The sequence below is a fragment of the Salvelinus fontinalis genome, chromosome 14 (genome assembly GCF_029448725.1).
Source record: "Salvelinus fontinalis isolate EN_2023a chromosome 14, ASM2944872v1, whole genome shotgun sequence".
Classification (NCBI taxonomy): domain Eukaryota; kingdom Metazoa; phylum Chordata; class Actinopteri; order Salmoniformes; family Salmonidae; genus Salvelinus; species Salvelinus fontinalis.
In genome coordinates, this window is record NC_074678.1 from 30,263,125 (window position 1) to 30,286,354 (window position 23,230).

Consider the following 23,230-nt stretch of genomic DNA (forward strand, 5'->3'; position numbering starts at 1 on the left):
CCCGTTCCGGCGCCAAATACTCCAGCTAAACGTGAAACGATTCTCAATTGTGGTACGGTTCTATAAACATACACCGCTATACTTTCATATCGCATCAAAATAAACCACTCAGTATTCCGTCTGGGTAAACAAGCGCTGTAACATGGACATATGGCCGTGGGAACCCTAACCTATAAAAGGTGTGTATCAATTTAACTTTGTTTTTGAAAATGATTTCTCACTGATATGAAATAAGGTCCTTATGCTTCCAAAACCGTACCGTACGCAAGCGATGCGTGTTTATGTTCAGTCGGGGCTATTAACAAAACTCCTCAGTACAGAAGACGCCTTCATCCAACAATGACATGTGTAATGTTACAGTAATGATCAAAGCCTAACTAGTAGTTAGCCAAGAATCACAAATACTATTAAAATGTAGCATAGCCAGCAACGTACGAGAGGAACATGCATACAGTAGTTAATTAAGTTAGCCAGCTGTAAATATGTCATGGACAAAGACAAGTTTCGAAACTGTTAATACGGCTCTTACGCTAGCTGACGACGTTCGTTGCAGCTGCTGTACTCGACACCCGGTGGTTCATTCCCATGCAGATGTACATTACATTTACGCCAATTATTAAAATAGCAGTTAGCTGTCTGACAGAAGCGTGCTAAAGAAAAATGTCGGAACTTCTTCTTCGGTGGGATTTTTCGGCGGAATACATGCAACAATTGTGTATTGCCCCACCCTACTGGATGGGGTCAAAACTAAACTGAACAAAAATATAAACGAAAAAGTTAGATTTTACTGAGTTAGTTTATATAAGGAAATCCGTTACTGGACGAAAATATAAACGCAATATGCAACAATTTCAAAGATTTTACTGAGTTATAGTTCATAAAAGGAAATCAGTCAATTGAAATAAATTCATTAGGCCCTAATCTATGGATTTCACTTGACTGGGAAAACAGAGATGCATCTGTTGGTTAAAGATGCCTTTTAAAAAAAAGTAGGGGCGTGGATCAGAAACTAGTCAGTATCGCCGCGCTCATGCAGCGCAGCATCTCCTTCGCATTGAGTTGATCAGGCTGTTGATTGTGGGCTTTGGAACGTTGTCCCCAGCACAAAGTGCACCTGTGTAATGATCATGCTGTTTAATCAGCTTGTTGATATGCCACACCTGTCATGTGGATGGATTATCTTGACAAAGGAGAAACACTCACTGACAAGGATGTAAATAAATGTGAGGAAAAATAAGCTTTTTGTGAGTATGGAACATTTCAGGGATCTTTCATTTCAGCTCATTAAATTAAACATGGGACCAAGACTTTACATATTGCTTTTATTTTTTTGCTCAGTAGCAAGATGACGAAGAAACAATTGAATTCACTCTCCATAACCCCATACTACCAGTGCCAGCCCATAGCCAAATGTTTATCTAGCTAGTTAACGTTAGCACAACATAGCTAGCCTGCTAAGGACACTACACTGTCTAATGGAAACTAATCCATTGTGATTTCATTATAATGTTTACACCAGCTACAGGTTAGCTAGTTTAGATTAAGTATTTAGTGTTGTGTGCATTGCATCTGTGCAGTTAGCTAGCTACCTTCTGATAGCCTACATTGAATATGAAGTGTGACTGGCTGAGATTTAAAAGGAGAAATTCACCCTGGGGGAATCTGGGCTTGTTTTCATCATGTCTGAGGCATTTATAAATCAGTGAGATTACATAATTGCCCAGGAGATACACCCTATGTGGATTAATTGCTACATTTACAAACTGACACATTTTTTCCAGTCTCTGAAAGACTACAACTCATGTGTGGCAGTGCTTTGTGCTCTGGCCCCATCCCTCCCCAAGGCAGGCTTTTTTGAAAGGGAGGTGGACACTAACACAATCCTTTGGGCAAAACTGAAAGAACTAACCAGACTGGGATGGCTTTAAGTGATTCCTCTCATCAACACAAATTTTGGATGTTCTATTAGCTACATGGTGACATTCAACCATGCATGTTTCAACAGGCTCTAGCAAAGAGGATTCGAAACAAAGTTGGATTTAGCTAGAAGCTCAGTTACAGCCGATGCCAGTACGAAGAGGGCAGAAGACAAACATGGTGGCTAGCTAAGTTATTTTTCCTGCAATCCAGCTACCTAACTTTAGTTGATCTACTGAAACCCAATTTTGTATTGCTGGCTAACATACTACTGTGTTAAGATGGGGGGGAATCAAATGCTTTTTCTGTTTGCTAATTTAGGTAGGTAGTTGGCTAAATTAGCTAGTCTAGCTAGCTTAACAACTATTGTTAGGGTTGCGAAAGTTCAACTGAGATAGGAACAATAGTACACCTGAACTTGGTTAAAATAATTGTTTAATTCAAAAGTTAATAAATGGCAAATACAATTTCCGTATATACGGGTTCAATGTTTCATCACGCAGGATAAGACAGAGAACTGATTTGTTTCTGACAAAGATATTATATTATACTCTGACAGAGGTTAGTTCCCACTTCCGAGCCGGCCTGTCAGAGTAGAGACTGGGCGTGGTTTAGACTCACCCAGCCTATCGTTGATGTTGGCGCCTTAAGCCAGTCCTGGCCCCTTAGCGCATATGATGTCCCGACGCTGTTGCTGTGTAGATTACGCTCCTTCACCCCAAAGACTGGGGTCAGACAGTTTTATAACATTGTCTGAGATATCTGCACCTGTATATGTTGTCCACTGTTCTCGCTCAAGGCTAACTACAGCTTCCCAGCTCCTTATCTGAGCTAACCGTTACTTCCAGCACACACACACAGACATCCAGGTGCCCAAACAGTTTGTTATAGTATTCAATCACATATAATATAGTTGCTGATCACGTTTATAGTATTCAATCACATATAATATAGTTGCTGATCACGTTTATAGTATTGGGTTATAGTGCATGACTCAGAACCTCACATGTTTTTCGTGTGTATAGTTTATCTGTTATTGTCTATTCAGCAGTCTCCTGATTCATCCCCCTCCTGTGTCTCTCTAAGATTAGCACAGTCCCGGCCACACAGTACAGCGCCCACACTACTGATACATTTGTTGCATACACACACATATTTCATACACACACACATTTCAGACTGCTTGTTCATGGTTAGGCCCTGAGCACTGGTAAAAGTGAGAACAATGGAAAATGCAGGTTCACAAGAGTCAGCAATTCAAACTTTAATGCATAAGAAGCCCTACTAGCTTATAGTTAGTTAAGCATGTCAAAAAACCTTATAAAACCCCCACACTACATATAGCCATATTTATGACAAAATAGAAGAGGTTTTACAATCAGATATCTATTATCTTGACTGTTAAACCTCTTCTCTTTTTAGTCGTAGATATGGCTACTTAACAGAAAGCTACAGCGTTACAACCAGCCACCTAAAGCTAGTTTTACCAGAAAACATTAGCACGTCATGACAGGAGTTGGCTAGCAAGTTAGTCTGGCGCCTGCCTACTTGTTAGCAAACATGTAACATCACCAATGTAAATCATTTTACTAACTAGCCATGTAACATAATTGACAAGGGTTGGCATCCATGGTCATAATCCTAACCAATCTCACAAAATTATAGGCATGTTGCAAGATAGGATTCCAAACAAATGTAAATAATTATTGGCTAGCTAGCTAAGTTCATTAGCTAACAGTGAGGAGAAACAATAATGCAACAATTTACTGTTGTAAATCTCAAACCGATAAGCTGGTTTTAATATAAAACATATTTGCCTAAGTATGTCTGATAGACATGGCTGTAGGTAGATACTGTCTGCCTACTTACCTGGGTACATTTGCACGGTCTGGTTGTTGTGCAAAGGTTGAGGGTTTTGCCATTTTTATTTATATTAGGCTAGATAGTTCTAAATGTAATCCCTTTGCGGATGTATGCATGTTCAACTAGTCTACCCTAATGTTGATGTTATGCTGGCATAGTTGAAATGTTGTACACACTGTACAATGGAGTATAATGTATTTGTTTTTGTCTTATAGACAATACAGAGTGGTGCCTGGGCTTCTTCCTGGAGTGGAATCTAGATGGAGAGAAACAGAATTCCTTTGCCTGTGTGTGTCATTGTAGCAGAGCTGTATCCCATGAACTGTATCGCTCTCGATGGATTGGACATTATGCTGGATTTCAAGCAGAAGATGACTCAAGAAGAGCTGAATGGCAGTTTGATCATGACAATACTCCTCCCACAGCTGTACAAGTATGGCTCCAAAGTGACGTAGTGCTCTAAGACACTTCATCTCGGTGCAAGAGGCGTCACTGCAGTACCTGGTTAGAATCCAGGCTGCATCACATCCGGCCATGATTGGGAGTCCCATAGGGCGGCACGTTGGCTGTGTCAGGCCTTCATTGTAAATAAGAATTTGTTCTTAACTGACTTGCCTAGTTAAATAAAGGTTTAAAAATCCCTGAACTTTACTTCACTGATCATACTGTATTTTCTTACTGTATATTTCTTTGGGAACAGCAATTTCATCATGACTACCTCTCCCATCATCTGCTGATCACCAGTTCTCTTAGCTACAGATTGTTAAACCAGATAATGTGATTTAACCATTACTGGGGGTTACAGAATATGTACTGTTTGGTGTAGCACAGAGAATTTTCAACCAAACTTAGCGATGCTGTCTTCGGCCTTGATTTGTGGAAACAGGACTCTCATAAAATGTCTGTGTTCAGTTGCAGGGGGTCAGTTTGAATTGAGAAAATGCTCCATTATTAAAAATGAATACTTTTTCTGCTTCATGAAGTAATACAACAATATATATATGCCACCATCTTGTCTTTTTCAAGTCTTCTCTCATTGATCTAGACAAGTCTGTCATCATGACATGTGGTACTTTGGGGTGGACACCCATCTGTCTCGATCAATGAGGGTGAACTTGAAATATAAAACATGGCGGGGTTGTACAATTATTCTGGGTTATACTTGTAAAACCATTGCAGTAAAATGTTAAGACCTTCGCTTCAAACAGTTACACATTTCATTTATGGATTCTGGCAATGACATTTCAGCTGGAGCTTTTGTCGTGAGTGGCATGTCAATGACAGATCGGTATCTCAATGCATTACTTACTAGTCTAAAGTACTATACATTTCGCAGTGTGCAGACCACAATCAACCTCATACTAATAAACAATTTTGGATAAGCCTATTAATTACGGGCACGGTTGACCATCCCCCCTCCCTCCCGGCCCTCATTCTTCTGGCGTTTCTTCATGTTCTTCTTCAGATAGTGTTTCGGTTCGTCCTCCAAATGGCTCATGTTCAAAGTGGATGGCCCTTGATAATGTCCTTTACAGACCATTATATCCTACCAGTACACCAGCAGCATGAGAGAAGTTTGGACGGGATCTCTCTCTATGCTCACTCCACGTGGACTCATGTCGCACTCAGAGAAAAGGCAGTTGATAGCTTTGAATGGATGCTGTGTACAGGTTGCTAGCTCGGACTCAGGTCTCACGGTAGAAGTGGTGAAGGACCATAGTGAACGTCATTACTTCAGCCGGTTAGAGGGGGTGAGGTTCACACTGTTCTCGGCCAAATTATCCCTTCCATGCATCTAGATACCATCTGTGGTCACCTTCGCCATAACCTCGAGAGAGGACAGACCAGAACAACAGTTTAGTTTAGGGCATTTCTGATTCAGGAAATCCATTCAAATTATTCACTGTATGACAAATTATTACTACTACCAATATTCTTAATACAGATTTCCAGAACAAATGTCAATAACAACACACAGTTTAAACAAATTTTCCCCCTTCTCCACATTGGCTTATACTCCCCTATCATCTTGACGATCTTACTGCAGAGTTACGGGGTCAGGGAGTTAGAGGGCTAATCCTTAACTTCTTGCCGCACGGATCCCTTTAGCGGGATCATTTTCGTAAACAACCGCTGAATTGCAGAGCGCCAAATAAAAAATATTTATAATCATGAAATCACAAGTGAAATATACCAAAACACAGCTTAGCTTGTTGTTAATCCACCTATCGTGTCAGATTTTGAAAATATGCTTTACAGCGAAAGCAATCCAAGCGTTTGTGAGTTTATCAATCACTAGACAAAACAGTAAGAACAGCTAGCCTCAAATTAGCTTGGTCACGAAAGTCAGAAAAGCAATAAAATTAATCACTTACCTTTGATAATCTTTGGATGTTTGCACTCACGAGACTCCCAGTTACACAATAAATGTTATTTTTGTTCGATAAAGATTTGTTTTATAACCAAAAACCGCCATTTGGTTTGCGCGTTATGTTCAGAAAACCACAGGATTGTTCCGGTCCTGAAAGGCAGATGAAAATTCCAAAAAGTATCCGTAATGTTCGTAGAAACATTTCAAACGTTTTTTATAATCAATCCTCAGGTTGTTTTTAACACATAATCGATAATATTTCAACCGGACGGTAACCTATTCAATACTACAGATGTAGTATCTGGAATCTACATCTGTTTATATTAGTTACTATGCTGTTACTAAGCAGTGATGTATTACGACAGTGTACGTTACCTCACCTAATAGGAAATGCACATGCGCACGAGTGTGCCCGGGAAAAACTGTAGAGCACGAGAGGTTTTGACTAAACGAAAACTAACTGTACTCCCGTCTCCTGCCTGGTCATTTCTCCACAACACAAATATTACAGTGGCGACGAGGTGATTAAACTTCTTTAACGGACATTGCTTGAAGGGAAGAATGTTGCGTGAGTAATGAAACTCAAAATAATTACGTAATTCGTCAGTTATTTTTTATTTTCTTTCGCCAGTAAAAAAAAGGCTAAGCACTGCTAGCAGGTACAGTGTTCAGGAGCTGCCAAGTAGCAAGACTATTGGAGTCCAGAATAGCGACACTGCCCTCTGGTGGTTAAATACATTTTTTTGTCATTGAACCCATTGAAATTAGGCGATCTCAGTGGAGAAATATTATCAAGAAAGAAAAAAAAGGAAGAAGGAACGTAACACGGTGTGTACATTATTACAAATGAGTGCAGTGAACTAAGTAATTGCAGAAACTTCTGGAGTGAAGAATTAGAGGACAATTAAGGAATATAAGGAAACTGAACAATTAACTGTGAAAATGGCAACCATTGGTCGAGTACCAGAGTTTGAGGCTACAAAAGAGGATTTTGGTTCCTATTTGGAGCGTTTTGAGCGTTGGCTGGCTACAAATGAAATCAAGGATGAAAAGAAAGCAGATGTATTTCTCATTGTTTTGGGTCCAACTGAGTATGGATTGCTGAAAGGTCTCATTGAACCAATAAAAGCAGTGGAGTTGAACTATGCAGAACTGACTGAAACTCTTTCAAAGCATTTCAAGCCTAAGCCAATTCTCATTGCAGAACGTTTCAGATTTTTACCAACGTCACCAGAGTCAAGGGGAAACCGTGGCTGACTACTTCCTTGCTTTGAAAAGGCTGGCAAGTACATGTGTGTTTGCACAATTTCTTGATGATGCTCTTCGAGACAAGTTTGTATGTGGTCTCACAGGTGAAACATATCACAGAAGGCTTCTGTCAGAGAAGGACCTGACCTTTCGGAAAGCCTGTGATATCGCACTTGGACTCGAGCTTGCCCACAGGGATACTATTGAGCTATCGGGATATGCAGAACGTCAGAAAGGTGTTCACAAGGTCAGTGATGCACGTGGTGAAAAAGGCTCACAAAAGTCACACTTTTCTCAGTCCCGTCCTCAAGGTTACACAAGAACAAAGCAGCCCACATCTCAAAGGTCTAAGCCAAGTTGCTACAGATGTGGGGGAGATAATCATCAGCACAGTGAATGTCCATTCCAAAATGTAAAGTGCCACAATTGTGGAAAGGTTGGACATTTACAGAAAGTGTGTAAAGCCTCAAAACGCACAGCAAGAGCGCACAAAGTGTCAGACGCAGCACAAGAAGAGGAAGGTACTACTGAAACAGTATCGGAACTGTCCACAGTGTACACAGCTCAACAACAAAAAGATGGAATATATCTCAACATGAAGTTAGCGGGAAAACCGGTAAAAATGCAGCTGGACACCGGAGCGTCTGTATCTCTGGTTCCAGAGAGACTCTACAAAGAAAAACTGAAAGAGTGCCCTCTTCAGCCAGCGTCCATCCGCCTTTCTTCATACACTGGTGACACTATTCCTGTGTTAGGGCAGATCCAGGTACCAGTCCGGTATGAGGGAAAGGAGTGGTCGCTACCGCTTGTCATTGTGGAGAAAAATCAGCCTTGCTAGGCAGAAACTGGCTACAAAAGATCAAGTTGAACTGGGGAGAAATCTTCAGTCTGAGAAAGGACAAACCAGTGAGTCAGGCTACACTCACTAACATGCTGGAGAAGCACAAAGAACTTTTCAAAGATGGCTACGGCGAAATACAAGACTTCACAGCAAAAGTCAGAGTGCAAGAAGGAACCAAGCCCATCTTTCACAAACCACGCCCAGTTCCCTATGCTCTTAAGGAAGCAGTAGAGAAGGAACTGGACCGCCTACAGAAGAATAACATAATCACGAAAGTAGCGAGGAGCGAGGAGCGACTGGGCCGCTCCGATTGTTGTAGTCCCAAAGAAAGACAAGACCGTCAGAATGTGCGGTGACTACAAGGTCACAGTAATTCGCTGCATACTACCAGAGGAATATCCACTACCAAACGCTGAAGATCTGTTTGCCACTCTAGCTGGTGGGAAGGTTTTCAGTAAGCTGGACCTGGCATTCGCTTATCAGCAACTGAAGCTGGATCCGGAGTCAGAACAGTATCTGACCATCAATACACACAAGGGGCTATTCAGATTCAATCGCTTGGCCTATGGAATCTCGACAGCTCCAGCGATATTCCAACACACAATGGATCAGATCTTGGACGGTATAGACAACGTTGTGTGCTTCATGGACGACATCCTCGTGTCAGCACCAACCATTGGAGAGCACCTTGTAGTGCTGGACAAAGTGATGTCAAGACTGGAGAAATACGGAGTGAGAATGAAACACAGCAAGTGTGAGTTTCTCCAGGACTCAGTGGAGTATCTCGGATACAAGATTGATGCACAAGGCCTGCACCCAACCAACAGCAAGGTGGAAGCAATCGTAAACGCACCAGCACCCACAAATATCTCAGAGCTGAGGTCATTTTTGGGGCTCCTGAACTATTACGGAAAGTTTGTAGCAAACTTGTCCACATTGTTGCATCCGCTTCACCAACTGCTGCAGGCCGATACAAAGTGGAATTGGTCCCCACAATGCGAAGAAGCATTCAAGACTTGCAAACAGCGTCTGCTAAAGAGCAAGTGGCTTGCCCACTACAACACAGAGATGAAGCTGAGACTCGCGTGTGATGCATCTCCATACGGAGTAGCCGTCATCTCACATGTTCTATCGTCAGGTGAAGAACACCCTATTGCATTTGCATCACGGACTCTGTCACCAAGTGAGAAAAAGTATGCTCAAATTGAGAAGGAAGCCCTGAGCATAATATTCGGAGTGAAGAGGTTTCACAAATACCTGTACGGAAGGAAGTTCCAACTGCTGACAGATCACAAGCCTCTGTTGGCCATCCTTGGACCAAAATCAGCTATACCAACCCTTGCAGCACTTCGAATGCAATGTTGGGCTCTGATATTGTTAGCCTACGACTACGAGATTGAGTACAGACGATCCAGTGATCACGCAAATGCAGATGCACTATCAAGACTACCATGCAATAGTGACTCCGACAGTGAAGATGATAGAGCAGTCTTCCAGATCTCTCTCATTGACGAACTGCCCATATCTGCTTCAGACATAGCAGAGGAAACAAGGAAAGATCCAGTGCTTTCCAAAGTCTTGGACTTAACATTAGGAGGTTGGCTAAACTTCGTAAATGACGATAACCTTCGTCCATTCATCGACAAGAAAGACCAGTTGTCCACTGATCAAGGATGTGTTCTGTGGGGATCAAGGGTGGTGGTACCTCAAAAATTCCAGAGGAGACTGCTATCTGACCTGCATGAGGGACATCCAGGGATCACTCGAATGAAAGCACTCGCTCGCAGTTATCTGTGGTGGCCTGGACTGGATCAGGACATTCAACAGCATGTAGGCCACTGCTCACCTTGTGAAGCTGTTCGCAACAAGCCTGCTGCTGCACCTCTTCATCCATGGTCCTGGGCTGCGACACCTTGGGAACGCATCCATGTGGATTACGCCGAGATTGACAAGCAACATTTCCTTGTTGTCGTCGATGTCCATTCCAAGTGGATGGAAGTGTTCCCTACTCAACTGACCACAGCTGAGAAGACCATCAATCTTCTCAGACACCTTTTCGCATCCTTTGGACTAGTCAAGGAGCTCGTATCGGACAATGGCCCTCCTTTCACGTCAAACGATTTTGAAATGTTTCTCAAGAACAATGGGGTAAGGCACATCCGGTCACCACCTTACCATCCGGCATCAAACGGAGCAGCGGAGAGAGCCGTGCAAACCTTTAAGAAGGCCTGGACTAGACTCGAGGTTCAGTCTGTGCCCACCCACCAAAGGCTTCCCCGGTTCCTGTTTACTTACCGTAACACACCACACACAGTAACGGAATGTACACCAGCTGAACTGTTTCTGAGACGCCAACCACGTACCCGCCTGACATTGTTGAACCCAGACTTGTCAAGCACTGTGGCAAAGCACCAGCTACAGCAGAAGAAAGCTCATGACAGACACTCAAAGACTGTCAGAGAATTCAAAGAGGGAGAGAGGGTGATGGTACGTGATTTCAGACACCCCAAGAGCCTGTGGAACTCAGGTGTGATCTTGCAACGCAAAGGACCTTTGACTTACCAAGTCCAAATTGGTCATCACCAGGTCAACGTTCATGTGGATCATCTGCTACGGTCCAACGCCCCAGAGAGACACGCCGAGAGAACATTAACGACCCCCAGGACTATTCTCCTGACTGTGGACGTACGGGAGAGACAGATCCTGACCTTCCACCCGAACCTGGCCCACTACCGGAAGCCCAGGAGGAGCGGAGATATCCTATTCGACAGCGAAGGGCACCTCAAAAGCTTGACCTGTGAGTTGAGCTGTTTAAGGTAACAGACAGTAAAACAAACAAACACTTTAATATTTCCTAGATAAAAGGAAAGAAAACGGACATTACCTGGGTTAGTTATTAGGACACAAACTCCATCTTCGGGGCAGAATAATCCCCTGGATTTGTGCTGGGCTCTGAAAGGTCTGCTTCAACCCAGTAGTTGAAAAATGTTAAGAATGCATTGTTCAGATATTGCATTAGTAGTTCCGTAACATATTTACCTTGTTCTCTGGGAGTTAAACACTATGGGGGAGGAGTGTAGTATCTGGGATCTACATCTGTTTATATTAGTTACTATGCTGTTACTAAGCAGTGATGTATTACGACAGTGTACGTTACCTCACCTAATAGGAAATGCACATGCGCACGAGTGTGCCCGGGAAAAACTGTAGAGCACGAGAGGTTTTGACTAAACGAAAACTAACTGCCTGGTCATTTCTCCACAACACAATTTCTCCACAACACAAATATTACAACAGAGAAAGAAAATGGAGAGCTACATCTCTCGCACACAGGAACTAATCAAAGGACACCTGACTCGTTTTGAAAAATCTCGCTCATTTTTCAAAATAAAAGCTTGAAACTATGTCTAAAGCCTGGTCACAGCCTGAGGAAGCCATTGGAAAAGGAATCTGGTTGATACCCCTTTAAATGGAGGAGGGGCAGGCAACGGAACAGGGATTTTTCCAAATAAAAGGCACTTCCGGTTTGGATTTCCTCAGGTTTTCGCCTGCAAAATCAGTTCTGTTATACTCACAGACAATATTTTGACAGTTTTGGAAACTTTAGAGTGTTTTCTATCCTAATCTGTCAGTTATATGCATATTCTAGCATCTGGATCTGAGAAATAGTCTGTTTACCTTGGGAACGTTATTTTTCCAAACATAAAAATTCTGCCCCCTAGCTGAAAGAAGTTAAGGAGAAATCCCAGCCATCCAGCAGACCCAATCTGGTGAGATTTGTTATTGAAGCGAGACAAATCTGAAAGCCAATTACCATTCACTTTGTTACTTCACACTTATCAAAAGGAACCGAAATACTCTTAAACCATGAGAAACAAGATTCTCTGGTCTGATGAAACCAAGTTTGAACTTTGGCCTGAATGTCAAGTGTCACTTCTGGAGGAAACCTGGCACGATCCCTATGGTGAATTGTGGTGGTGGCAGAATAATACTGTGGGGATGTTTTTCAGCGGCAGGGACTGGGAGACATTTCAGGATCAAGTCAAATATGAACGGAGCAAAGTACAGAGAGCTCCTTGATGAAAACCTGCTCAAGAGTGCCCAGGACCTCAGACTTGTGCGAAGGTTCACCTTCCAACAGGACAACGAGCATAAGCACACAGCCAAAACAACGCAGGAGTGGCTTTGGGACAAGTCTCTGAATGTCCTTGAGTGGCCCAGCCAGAGCCCGGACTTAAACCCGATCGAACATCTCTGGAGAGACCTGAACATAGCTGTGCAGCAACGCTCCCCATCCAACCTGACAGAGCTTGAGAGGATCTGCAGAAAAGAATGGGAGAAACTCTCCAAATACAGGTGTGTCAAGCTTGTAGCGTCATACCCAAGAAGAATCGAGGCTGTAATAGCTGCCAAAGGTGCTTCAACAGAGTACTGAGTAAATGGTCTGAATAGTTATTTACATGTTATTTCAGTTTTTTATTTTGAATAAATTAGCAAAAAAATTGGAATATCCTGTTTTTGCTTTGTCGTTATGGGGTGTTGTGTGTAGATTGAGAAAAAAAAGAATAAAGCTGTAACATAACAAAATGTGGGAAAAATCAAGGGGTTTGAATACTTTCCGAAGGCAATGTATTTCAAAATATATTACTATGGTGGAGGAAAGTGTATGTAGTTTTATTGGTTGGGGGTTAGTCAAGTCCCGTACAATGCTATAATCTTCATGAAATTATCTGTAACGGTCCTGACCTGTTTTATGTTGTTTTTGTATGTGTTTAGGTCAGGGCATGTGTTTTGGGTGGGCAGTCTATGTTATCTGTTTCTATGTTGGTTTTGGTTGCCTGGTATGGCTCTTAATTAGAGGCAGGTGTTTTGCGTTCTCCTCTAATTAAGAGTCATATTTAGGTAGGGTGTTCTCACTGTTTGTTTGTGGGTGATTGTCTTCCGTGTTTGTGTTATGTTTGCACCATACGGAACTGTATACGGTTTGTTCGGTTTATGTAGTCTGTTTCCTATTCGTGCGTTCTTCTTGTTTCATGTAAGTTCGTCGTCTAGGTCTGTCTTCACCGTTTTGTTGTTTTGTTAGTTTATTCAAGTTCGTGTTTTTTCGTTAATAAATATGTGTTCAAACTTCGCTGCGCCTTGGTTCAATCAATACTCCTCCTCTTCTTATGAAGAGAGAGAGGAACGCCGTAACAGATTCACCCACCATTCCAGAGCCAAGCAGCGGAGTAAATGGAGTAAGGGACAGGAAAAGAAGGAGCATGGACATGGGACGATATATTGGACGGAAAGGGTTGCTACACATGGGAGGAGATCCTGGCTGGTAGGGATCACCTCCCATGGGAACAGCTGGAGGCACTGAGGAGAGCAGAGGCTACCGGAGAGAGGAACCGGAGCTATGAGGGAACGCGTCTGGCACGGAAGCCCAAAAAGCCCGTAAGTAACACCCAAAAATTTCTTGGGGGGGGGGCTAAGAGGTAGTGGGCCTAGGGCAGGTAGGAGACCTGCGCCCACTTCCCAGGCTTACCGTGGAGAGCGGGAGTACGGGCAGGCGCCGTGTTACGCAGTAGAGCGCACGGTGTCTCCTGTACGAGTGCATAGCCCAGTGCGGGTTATTCCACCTCCCCGCACTGGTAGGGCTAGATTGGGTATTGAGCCAGGTGTCATGAGGCCGGCTCAACGCGTCTGGTCTCAAGTGCGTCTCCTCGGGCCGGCATACATGGCACCTGCCTTACGCATGGTTTCCCCGGTTCGCCTACATAGGCCGGTGCGGGTTATTCCACCTCCCCGCACTGGTCGGGTGACTGGGAGCATTCAACCAGGTAAGGTTGGGCAGGCTCAATGCTCAAGAGTGCCAGTACGCCTCCACGGTCCGGTATTTCCGGCGCCACCTCCCCGCCCCAGCCTAGTACCTACAGTGCCTACACTACGCACTAGGCTACCAGTGCGTCTCCTGAGCCCAGTTCCTCCTCCACGCACTCTCTCTGTAGTGCGTGTATCCAGTTCGGTGCCTCCAGTTCCGGCACCACGCACAAAGTCTCCTGTGCGTCTCCAGAGCCCTGAACACACTGTATCTTCTCCCCCTACTAATCCTGATGTGCTTGTCCTCAGCCCGGTGTCACCAGTGCCGGTACCTCGCATCAGGTATAGAGTAGGCTTTGAGAATACAGTGTACCCTGTTCCTGCTCCCCGCACTAGTAGGAAGGTGCTTATCCTTAGCCCGGTGCCTCCAGTTCCGGCACCACGCACCAGGTCTACAGTGCGCCGTATCCGGCCAGAGCCATCCGTCTCCCCAGCGCCATCTGAGCCATCCGTCTCCCCAGCGCCATCTGAGCCATCCGTCTCCCCAGCGCCGTCTGAGCCATCCGTCTGCCATGAGCCTGCAAAGCCGCCCGTCTGCCATGAGCCTGCAAAGCCGCCCGTCTGCCATGAGCCTACAGAGCCGTCCGCCAGACAGGAGCCGCTAGAGCCGTCCGCCAGACAGGAGCCGCTAGAGCCGCCCGCCAGACAGGATCTGCCAGAGCCGCCAACCAGACAGGATCTGCCAGAGCCGCCAACCAGACAGGATCTGCCAGAGCCGCCAACCAGACAGGATCTGCCAGAACCGCCAACCAGACAGGATCTGCCAGAGCCGCCAGCGAGCCATGAGCAGCCAGAGCCGTCAGAGAGCCATGAGCGTCGAGAGCCGTCAGCCCGCCATGAGCGTCGAGAGCCGTCAGCCTGCCATGAGCGTCGAGAGCCGTCAGCCTGCCATGAGCGTCGAGAGCCGTCAGCCTGCCATGAGCGTCGAGAGCCGTCAGCCTGCCATGAGCGTCGAGAGCCGTCAGCCTGCATAGACCTGCCAGAGTCCCTCAGCCAGGATCTGCCAGAGTATTTCAGCCGGGACCTGCCCCTTGTCCCGGTGTTGCCCCTTGTCCCGGTGTTGCCCCTTGTCCCGGTGTTGCCCCTTGTCCCGGTGCTGCCCCTTATCCCGGTGCTGGTCTTTATCCTGGTGCTGCCCTTTGTCCCGGTGCTGCCCTTTGTCCCGGTGCTGCCCCTTGTCCCGGTGCTGCCCTTTGTCCCGGTGCTGCCCCTTGTCCCGGTGCTGCCCCTTGTCCCGGTGCTGCCCCTTCTCCTGGTGCTGGCCGTTTATTTAGGGGATGTGAGTTTTAGGGTGGTCATTGGGAGGGGAAGACAGAAACGGGGAGTGACTATGGTGGTGTGGGGACAGCGTCCAGAGCCGGAGCCACCACCGTGGTCAACTGCCCACCCAGACCCTCCCCTGGACTTTGTGCTGGTGCGCCCGGCGTTCGCACCTTGAGGGGGGGGGTTCTGTAACGGTCCTGACCTGTTTTATGTTGTTTTTGTATGTGTTTAGGTCAGGGCATGTGTTTTGGGTGGGCAGTCTATGTTATCTGTTTCTATGTTGGTTTTGGTTGCCTGGTATGGCTCTTAATTAGAGGCAGGTGTTTTGCGTTCTCCTCTAATTAAGAGTCATATTTAGGTAGGGTGTTCTCACTGTTTGTTTGTGGGTGATTGTCTTCCGTGTTTGTGTTATGTTTGCACCATACGGAACTGTATACGGTTTGTTCGGTTTATGTAGTCTGTTTCCTATTCGTGCGTTCTTCTTGTTTCATGTAAGTTCGTCGTCTAGGTCTGTCTTCACCGTTTTGTTGTTTTGTTAGTTTATTCAAGTTCGTGTTTTTTCGTTAATAAATATGTGTTCAAACTTCGCTGCGCCTTGGTTCAATCAATACTCCTCCTCTTCTTATGAAGAGAGAGAGGAACGCCGTAACATTATCCATAAAGGGACCACTCAACATTTCTTAAATCACTTTTTACACCACTTACGTACTTCTATGTGTGAGTGTACATGTTGTATATTAATAAAAAAATATATGTTACTTCATCATATCTCTAGTAACCCATTATACTCAATATTATGTTACTTTATCTCTAGTAACCCATTATACATTTGTGTTACATCACACATTCCTCCTTTACACCAGTGTTCTACTCATACAGGCGTTTAAATATTCACTCTAGTGTTCTATTTAATAGCATATTTGGGAATAGTACTTTCTCCTTTCATATCTCCATACAGAATCCCTATATAATATTGTAAATCTTAAGTTATTCATGTCTACTCCATTTTTATGTTTAGTTTTATTGGTTTTACTATTACTTTTTATTTTATACAAATTCATTTCAATTGACTTACTGAAATCAATTGCTGTGTCCCTCAATTGTTCGCGGATGATGTCTCCTCCTGGGCAGCTCACAGTAAGGGTCTGGGGCGGGTCTTGTCTCTTTTGGTCAGACAGGAATTTCCCTCACGCTTCATAAATAGCCTAGTAAAATAAAGGTTAAGTAAAAAGCGGTACCAGTTTTCCTCGCAGACCCCCACTTGAAAGCTTTGCATGCAGAATCAATCATCCTGTACGTTGATGCCAAATTGTTGTGGAAATTCTACACAGGGACACTAAAAGTCAACCTTAAATTAATCATTTTTTGGGCCTCCCGGGTGGCGCAGTGGTCTAGAGCACTGCATCGCAGTGCTAACTGCGCCACCAGAGTCTCTGGGTTCGCCCCCAGGCTCTGTCGCAGCCGGCCGCGACCGGGAGGTCCGTGGGGCGACGCACAATTGGGCTAGCGTCGTCCGGGTAAGGGAGGGTTTGGCCGGTAGGGATTTCCTTGTCTCATCGCGCTCCAGCGACTCCTGTGGCGGGCTGGGCGCAGTGCGTGCTAACCAAGGGGGCCAGGTGCACGGTGTTTCCTCCGACGCATTGGTGCGGCTGGCTTCCGGGTTGGAGGCGCGCTGTGTTAAAAGAAGCAGTGCGGCTTGGTTGGGTTGTGCTTCGGAGGACGCATGACTTTCGACCTTCGTCTCTCCCGAGCCCGTACGGGAGTTGTAGCGATGAGACAAGATAGTAATTACTAGCGATTGGATACCACGAAAATTGGGGAGAAAAGGGGATAAAAAAAAATATATATATATATATATATATATATATACATTTTATCATTTTTTATTATCAACACGCTGGAGAGGTTCCAACTAACTCAATGCACAAAATAAACATGTCGACCAGGAGCTCCGCCAGGGCAGTCCCGTTAGTTCTCTTATATAGAGACAAGTTATATTTGCATGATTTAGCTTATTCATCATTCATAATAAATTAATCATTAACGTTTGCTTAATTCATGTGACCGACCAATACTGGGTGATGCATGTGACAGACCAATACCTCACAAGTCTTCTTCTCTCTAAGATGAGACCTTGAAACTGACATATCCCTTTCTCAAAACAAGGTTCTGGGCATACTGCCAAATTGCAGATACTGATAGTGAGGATTTGTTCAATCAGTCACTTGCATGAACACAGAAATTAGTTATTAGAAAAGCACATAAATACAACACAGAAATTGGTTATTAGACAAGCATAATGTTAGCTAGCATGTGTTAGGTAATGTTAGTCAAATACAGAACAAACAAACATGTTTACTCTGCTGAAGGTACCAGTCGAGCAGTGACTTCCAAGGCATAGGCAAAATTGATTGACAGTGTGTATCCAGAAGCTAGCTAGCAATGTGATTTATCTGATGGCTTTCAGAATTCAATACAGGACTGTAAAGTTAGCTAGCTAACTTACCTTGTCCAGCTAGGCTAGCATCCTAGCTAACATTACTTCTAATCAAGAATCTTCCATTTTGTTGTGATGGGAAAAAACGATGGTATCGTATCACTTCTCAGCTGTTGTCGAAATGGATTCCCCATCAGTTCAGCCTGAAAATCCCTCCGATAATGAGCTGATTGACTCTCTGCAAGACACTAATAAAATAACCATAATATCTGGCCCTGTGCCCTCTCTGAATCGTGGCATTGAACGCTTTAACCTCTCTTGGGTATGTGGGACGTTAGCGTCCCACCTCTTCAACAGCCAGTGAAACTGCTGAGCGCCAAATTCAAATACAGAAATACTCATTATAAAAATTCAGAAAACAAAACATATTTTACATAGGTTTAAAGATGAACTTTTTGTGAACCCAACCACGGCGTCAGATTTAAAAAATGCTTTACGGCGAAAGCATACCTTGCGATTATTTGAGAACATAGCCCACTAGACAATTCATTACAAACAGTAACCAGCCAAGTAGAACAGAGTCAGAGTCAGAAATAGAGATAAAATTAATCCCTTACCTTTGATGATCTTCATATGGTTGCACTCAGCAGACATTCATTTACTCAATAAATGTTTATTTTGTTCGATAAAGTCTCTTTATATACAAAAACCTCAGTTTTGTTCACGCGTTTTCTTCAGTAATCCACAGGCTCAAACGCAGTCAAAACAGGAAGGAACAAATCCAAATTGTATCCGTAAAGTTCATAGAAACATGTCAAACGATGTTTATATTCAATCATCAGGTTGTTTTTAGCCTAAATAAGCGATAATATTTCAACCGGACAATAACGTTGTCAATTTAAAATGTAAACAAGAATTGCTATCTTCTGTCGCGCGCATGAAAAAGCTCTGCAACACTTTAGCGTCTAGTCATTCCCGAATGCTCTTATTCCCTCATTTTTCAGAATACAAGCATGAAACTATTTCTAAAGACTGTTGACATCTAGTGGAAGGCATAGGAACTGCAATTTGAGTCCTAAGTCAATGGATTCTGTAATGGCATTGAATAGAAAACTACAAAACCCCCCCAAAAACTACTTCGTGAATGGATTTTTCTCAGCTTTTCGCCTGCCAAATCAGTTCTGTTATACTCACAGACACTATTTTAACAGTTTTGGAAACTTTCGAGTATTTTCTATCCAAATCTACCAGTTATATGAATATCATATCTTCTTGGCCCGAGAAGCAGGCAGTTTAATTCGGGCATGTATTTCATCCAAAATTCCGAATGCTGCCCCCTACCCTAGTGAAGTTAACAGGATTCTTTCTCTTCACAACTGGCTGTGTGATTATTGCAGCTCAATGGATGTAACTTTTGTTGACGATTTCGATACCTTTTGGAAACAAAACACGTTTTTTAAATAAGGAGGATGGGATCCTTTCACAGGCTGCATTGAGACAATGACTTATAAATGAACCAATCCCAGCTCAGTTTATCTCTACCATTGTGTTGCTGAGTTGTCATAATGCTTTAGCAAATGTACATTATACCAGGAGCGTTGGTAGACACAATGGAAGTGAGATAATTGTATGTCCCTCTAACTGCCCTGAACGTCTCTGCTGATGCTACAGTTATTGTATGCAGCAATCATGTGCCTATGAACCAGATTTATGCTGTTAGCACTGAGGCAGTGTGCCCTAGTAGGAAGTCCACTGTCTGCAGCTCACCCTGGACTAACGTACATAACATGAGAATATCTAATTCTGCTAAGCTTCCCAGTAAAGCAGTAAAAACAAGCAAGCATCTCAGAAAAGTGATTGAAATAGCCAACGTTAACACATGTAGCTTAAGAGACAAGGTTCATGAAATTAATAACTTGCTAGTAACAGATTACATTCATATTCTGACTATATCTGAAACTCACTTAGATAATACCTTTGATACAGTGGTAGCAATACAAGGTTATAACATTTACAGACAATACAGAAATGCCAATGGTGGAGGTGTTGCTGTTTATATTCGGAACCATATTCCTGTAAAGCTTAGAGGATCTGATGTTAAATACTGTTGAAGTAATATGGCTACAGGTTAATCTGCCTCACCTAATGCCCATTTTGGTGCGAAGCTGCTATAGACCACCAAGTGCTAACAGTCTCTGGATAATGTGTGAAATGCTTGATATGTATGTGATATCAACAGAGAGGTATATTTTCAGGGTGATTTAAATATTGACTGGGTTTCATCAAGCTGCCCACTCAAGAAAATGCTTCAAACTGTAACCAACCAGTGCCTGTAACCTGGTTCAGGTTATCAGTCAACCTACCAGGGAAGTTACAAAAAGCACAGGAATGAAATCCCAAAAACATCCAGTGATTTTGCATAGCCACATCGATTCAACAGAAATACTCATCATAAATATAGATGATAATACAAGTTATACACATGGAATTATAGATATACCTCTCCTTAATGCAACCGCTGTGTCAGATTTAAAAAAAACTTTACGGAAAAAGCAAACCATGCAATAATCTGAGACGGCGCTCAGAACAATAGTCAAATTAGCCGCCATGTTGGAGTCAACAGAGACCAGAAATTACATGATAAATGTTCCCTTACCTTTGATGATCTCCATCAGAATGCACTCCCAGGAATCCCAGGTCCACAATAAATGCTTGATTTGTTTGATAATGTTTGTTATTTATGTCCAATTAGCTACTTTTGTTAGCGCGTTTGGTAAACAATTCCAAAGTCACGAAGCGCGTTCCCTAAAAGCTGACGATATGTCCAAAAGTTCAGTAACAGTCAGTAGAAACATGTCAAACGATGTATTGAATCAATCTTTAGAATGTTGTTAACATAAATCTTGAATAACGTTCCAACCGGAGAATTACATTGACTTCAGATGAGCGATGGAACAGAGCTCCCTCTTATGTGAACGCGCATGGTCAAAGAATGGTCAGGTCATGGCAGACCTGACTAATTCCTCTCTCAGTCGGCCCCCCTTCACAGTAAAGGCATCAGACAAAGTTCTACAGACTGTTGACATCTAGTGGAAGCCGTAGGATGTGAAAACTCATTCATATCTCGCTGAGATTTTAATGGGATCTTGGTTGAAAATCCACCAGCCTCAGAATTTTCACTTCCTGTTTGGATTTTTTCTCAGGTTTTTGCCTGCCATATGAGCTCTGTTATACTCACAGACATAATTTAAACAGTTTTAGAAACTTCAGAGTGTTTTCTATACAATACTAATAATATGCATATATTAGTAACTATGACTGAGGAGCAGGCCATTTACTCTGGGCACCTCTGTGCACCTTTCATCCAAGCTACTCAATACTGCCCTTGCAGCCACAAGAAGTTACGAACAAATTCTTATTTACAATGACGGCCTACCCTGACCAAACCCGGATGACACTGGGCCAATTGTGCGTCTCCCTATGGGACTCCCAATCATGGCCGGATGTGATACAGCCTGGATTAGATCCAGGGACTGTAGTGACACCGCTTGCACAGATGCAGTGCCTTAGATCGCTGTGTCCATGTGTGTGTGTGTTAACTATTTAACTGTACTAGAATGCTTGAAAGGCCACTAAAATTTTAAATATCGGTTATCGGCATCTGGGTTTTTTTGGGCATGGAAAATATTGGATAACGGTATCGGTCAAAAATGTAATATCGGTGGATCACTAATACTGTAGGCACGACATGCCAGCAACAAAGGCTGATAATACACATCCAAGTATATTTGACAAAATTAAGAAAGACAAGCGTTGTAATTTTGTATTCTGTAATGTGATTGTGGAATAGGTGAAACATTTTGTCTATCAACAATGACAAGCCACCGGGATCTGACAACTTGGATGGAAAATTACTGAGGATAATAGCGAACGATATTGCCACTCCTATTTTCCATATCTTCAATTTAAGCCTACTAGAAAGTGTGTGCCCATGCAAAAATCATTCCGCTACCTAAGTATAGTAAAGCCCCCTTTACGAGCTCAAATAGCCAACTAATCAGCCTGTAACCAACCCTTTGTAAAGTTTTGGAAAAAATTGTGTTAGACCAGATAAAATTCTATTTTACAGTAAACAAATTGACAACAGGATTTCAGCACGCTTATAGGGGACATTCAACAAACTGATGCTAAAAAGATTGTGGGGCTGTTTTTTTAGACTTCAGTGTGGCTTTTGACATTATCGATCAAAATCAAATCAAATATTATTGTTCATATACACATGGTTAGCAGATGTTAATGCGAGTGTAGCAAAATGCTTGTGCTTCTAGTTCCGACAGTGCAGTAATATCTAACAAGTAATTTAACAATTCTCCAACAACTACCTAATACACACAAAACTAAAGGGGTGAATGAGAATATGTACATATAAGTATATGGATGAGCAATGGCCGAGCGGCAGAGGCAACGTGCAATAGATGGTGTAAAATACACATGTGATATGAGTAATGTAAGATATGTAAACATGATTAAAGTTGCATTATTTAAAGTGACTAGTGATCCATTTATTAAAGTGGCCAGTGATTGGGTCTCAATGTAGGCAGCAGTCTCTCTGAGTTAGTGATTGCTGTTTAGCAGTCTGATGGCCTTTCAATCTCTCGGTCCCAGCTTTGATGCACCTGTACTTACCTCGCCTTCTGGACTTACCTCGCCTTCTGGTAGCGGTGTGAACAGGCAGTGGCTCGGGTGGTTGTTGTCCTTGATGATCTTTTTGGCCTTCCTGTGATTGGATGCTGTAGGTGTCATGGAGGGGTAGGTAGTTTTTCCCCGGTGATGAGTTGTGCAGACCACAGCACCCTCTGGAGAGCCTTGCGGTTGAGGGCGGTGCAGTTGCATCTGTAAAAGTTTGTAAGGGTTTTAGGTGCAAAGCCAAATTTCTTCAGCCTCCTGAGGTTGAATCGGCGCTGTTGCACTTTCTTCACCAAACTGTCCTTGTGGGTTTACCATTTCAATGTGATGTGTACGCCGAGGAACTTGAAACTTTCCACCTTCTTCACTGCTGTCCCGTCGATGTGGATAGGGGGGTGCTCCCTCTGCTGTTTCCTGAAGTCCACAATCAGCTCCTTTGTTTTGTTGACGTTGGGTGAGAGGTTATTTTCCTGGCACCACACTCCCTGTGCCCTCACCTCCTCCCTACTTTATGACTCTTCAGCTCTGAGTGGTTGGTCTTGGGAAGAGTGTCTTTTTGCATGAAAAAGAGACAAGACAAGCATTGCTTTCACCCATCATCTTCTCCTAAATTGAATCCATTCTCATTGATCTTTCGAAAAACCTTTCAAAAATTTCAAAATGACCTTTGTGCTCTGGTCTGATTGATCAATGTTTACATGTCATCCTATCATAGAGCTCGTTCAGCTTCAGACATGTCTGA

The 23,230-nt window shown here is 43.5% G+C and overlaps 2 protein-coding genes and 1 long non-coding RNA gene across 5 annotated transcripts in view; 1 reads left to right on the plus strand and 2 right to left on the minus strand.

The window, feature by feature from the left end:
- The window catches only part of fxr1 (FMR1 autosomal homolog 1), a 53,728-nt gene extending 53,042 nt beyond the window's left edge, over positions 1–686 (minus strand). For 2 of the 3 annotated variants that reach the window (XM_055861282.1, XM_055861280.1), the window contains exon 1: positions 530–685. The gene's annotated coding sequence lies outside the window, so the exon portion shown is untranslated. Of the gene's footprint in view, positions 1–529 lie in introns of all 3 variants that reach the window. The other variant, XM_055861281.1, reaches the window with a different exon arrangement.
- LOC129810603 (uncharacterized) lies at positions 5–4,420 on the plus strand. The gene is made up of 2 exons (XR_008752752.1): positions 5–179; positions 3,996–4,420. It is a non-coding gene; the product is annotated as an uncharacterized LOC129810603 (long non-coding RNA).
- On the minus strand, positions 2,336–16,431 carry LOC129810600 (uncharacterized PE-PGRS family protein PE_PGRS54-like). Its single transcript, XM_055861284.1, has 2 exons — positions 10,803–16,431; positions 2,336–5,608 (listed from the first exon to the last, which is right to left on the minus strand). Exon 1 carries the CDS (start codon positions 15,072–15,074, stop codon positions 14,079–14,081), a length of 996 nt encoding a protein of 331 aa, XP_055717259.1. The 5' UTR covers positions 15,075–16,431; the 3' UTR covers positions 2,336–5,608; positions 10,803–14,078.
- Positions 16,432–23,230: the final 6,799 nt, after the last annotated feature.

What these genes read in the sequence shown, in the direction of transcription:
- LOC129810600 (XM_055861284.1), bottom strand. Translation starts at nt 15,074, where the DNA reads ATGCAGGCTGACGGCTCTCGACGCTCATGGCAGGCTGACGGCTCTCGA.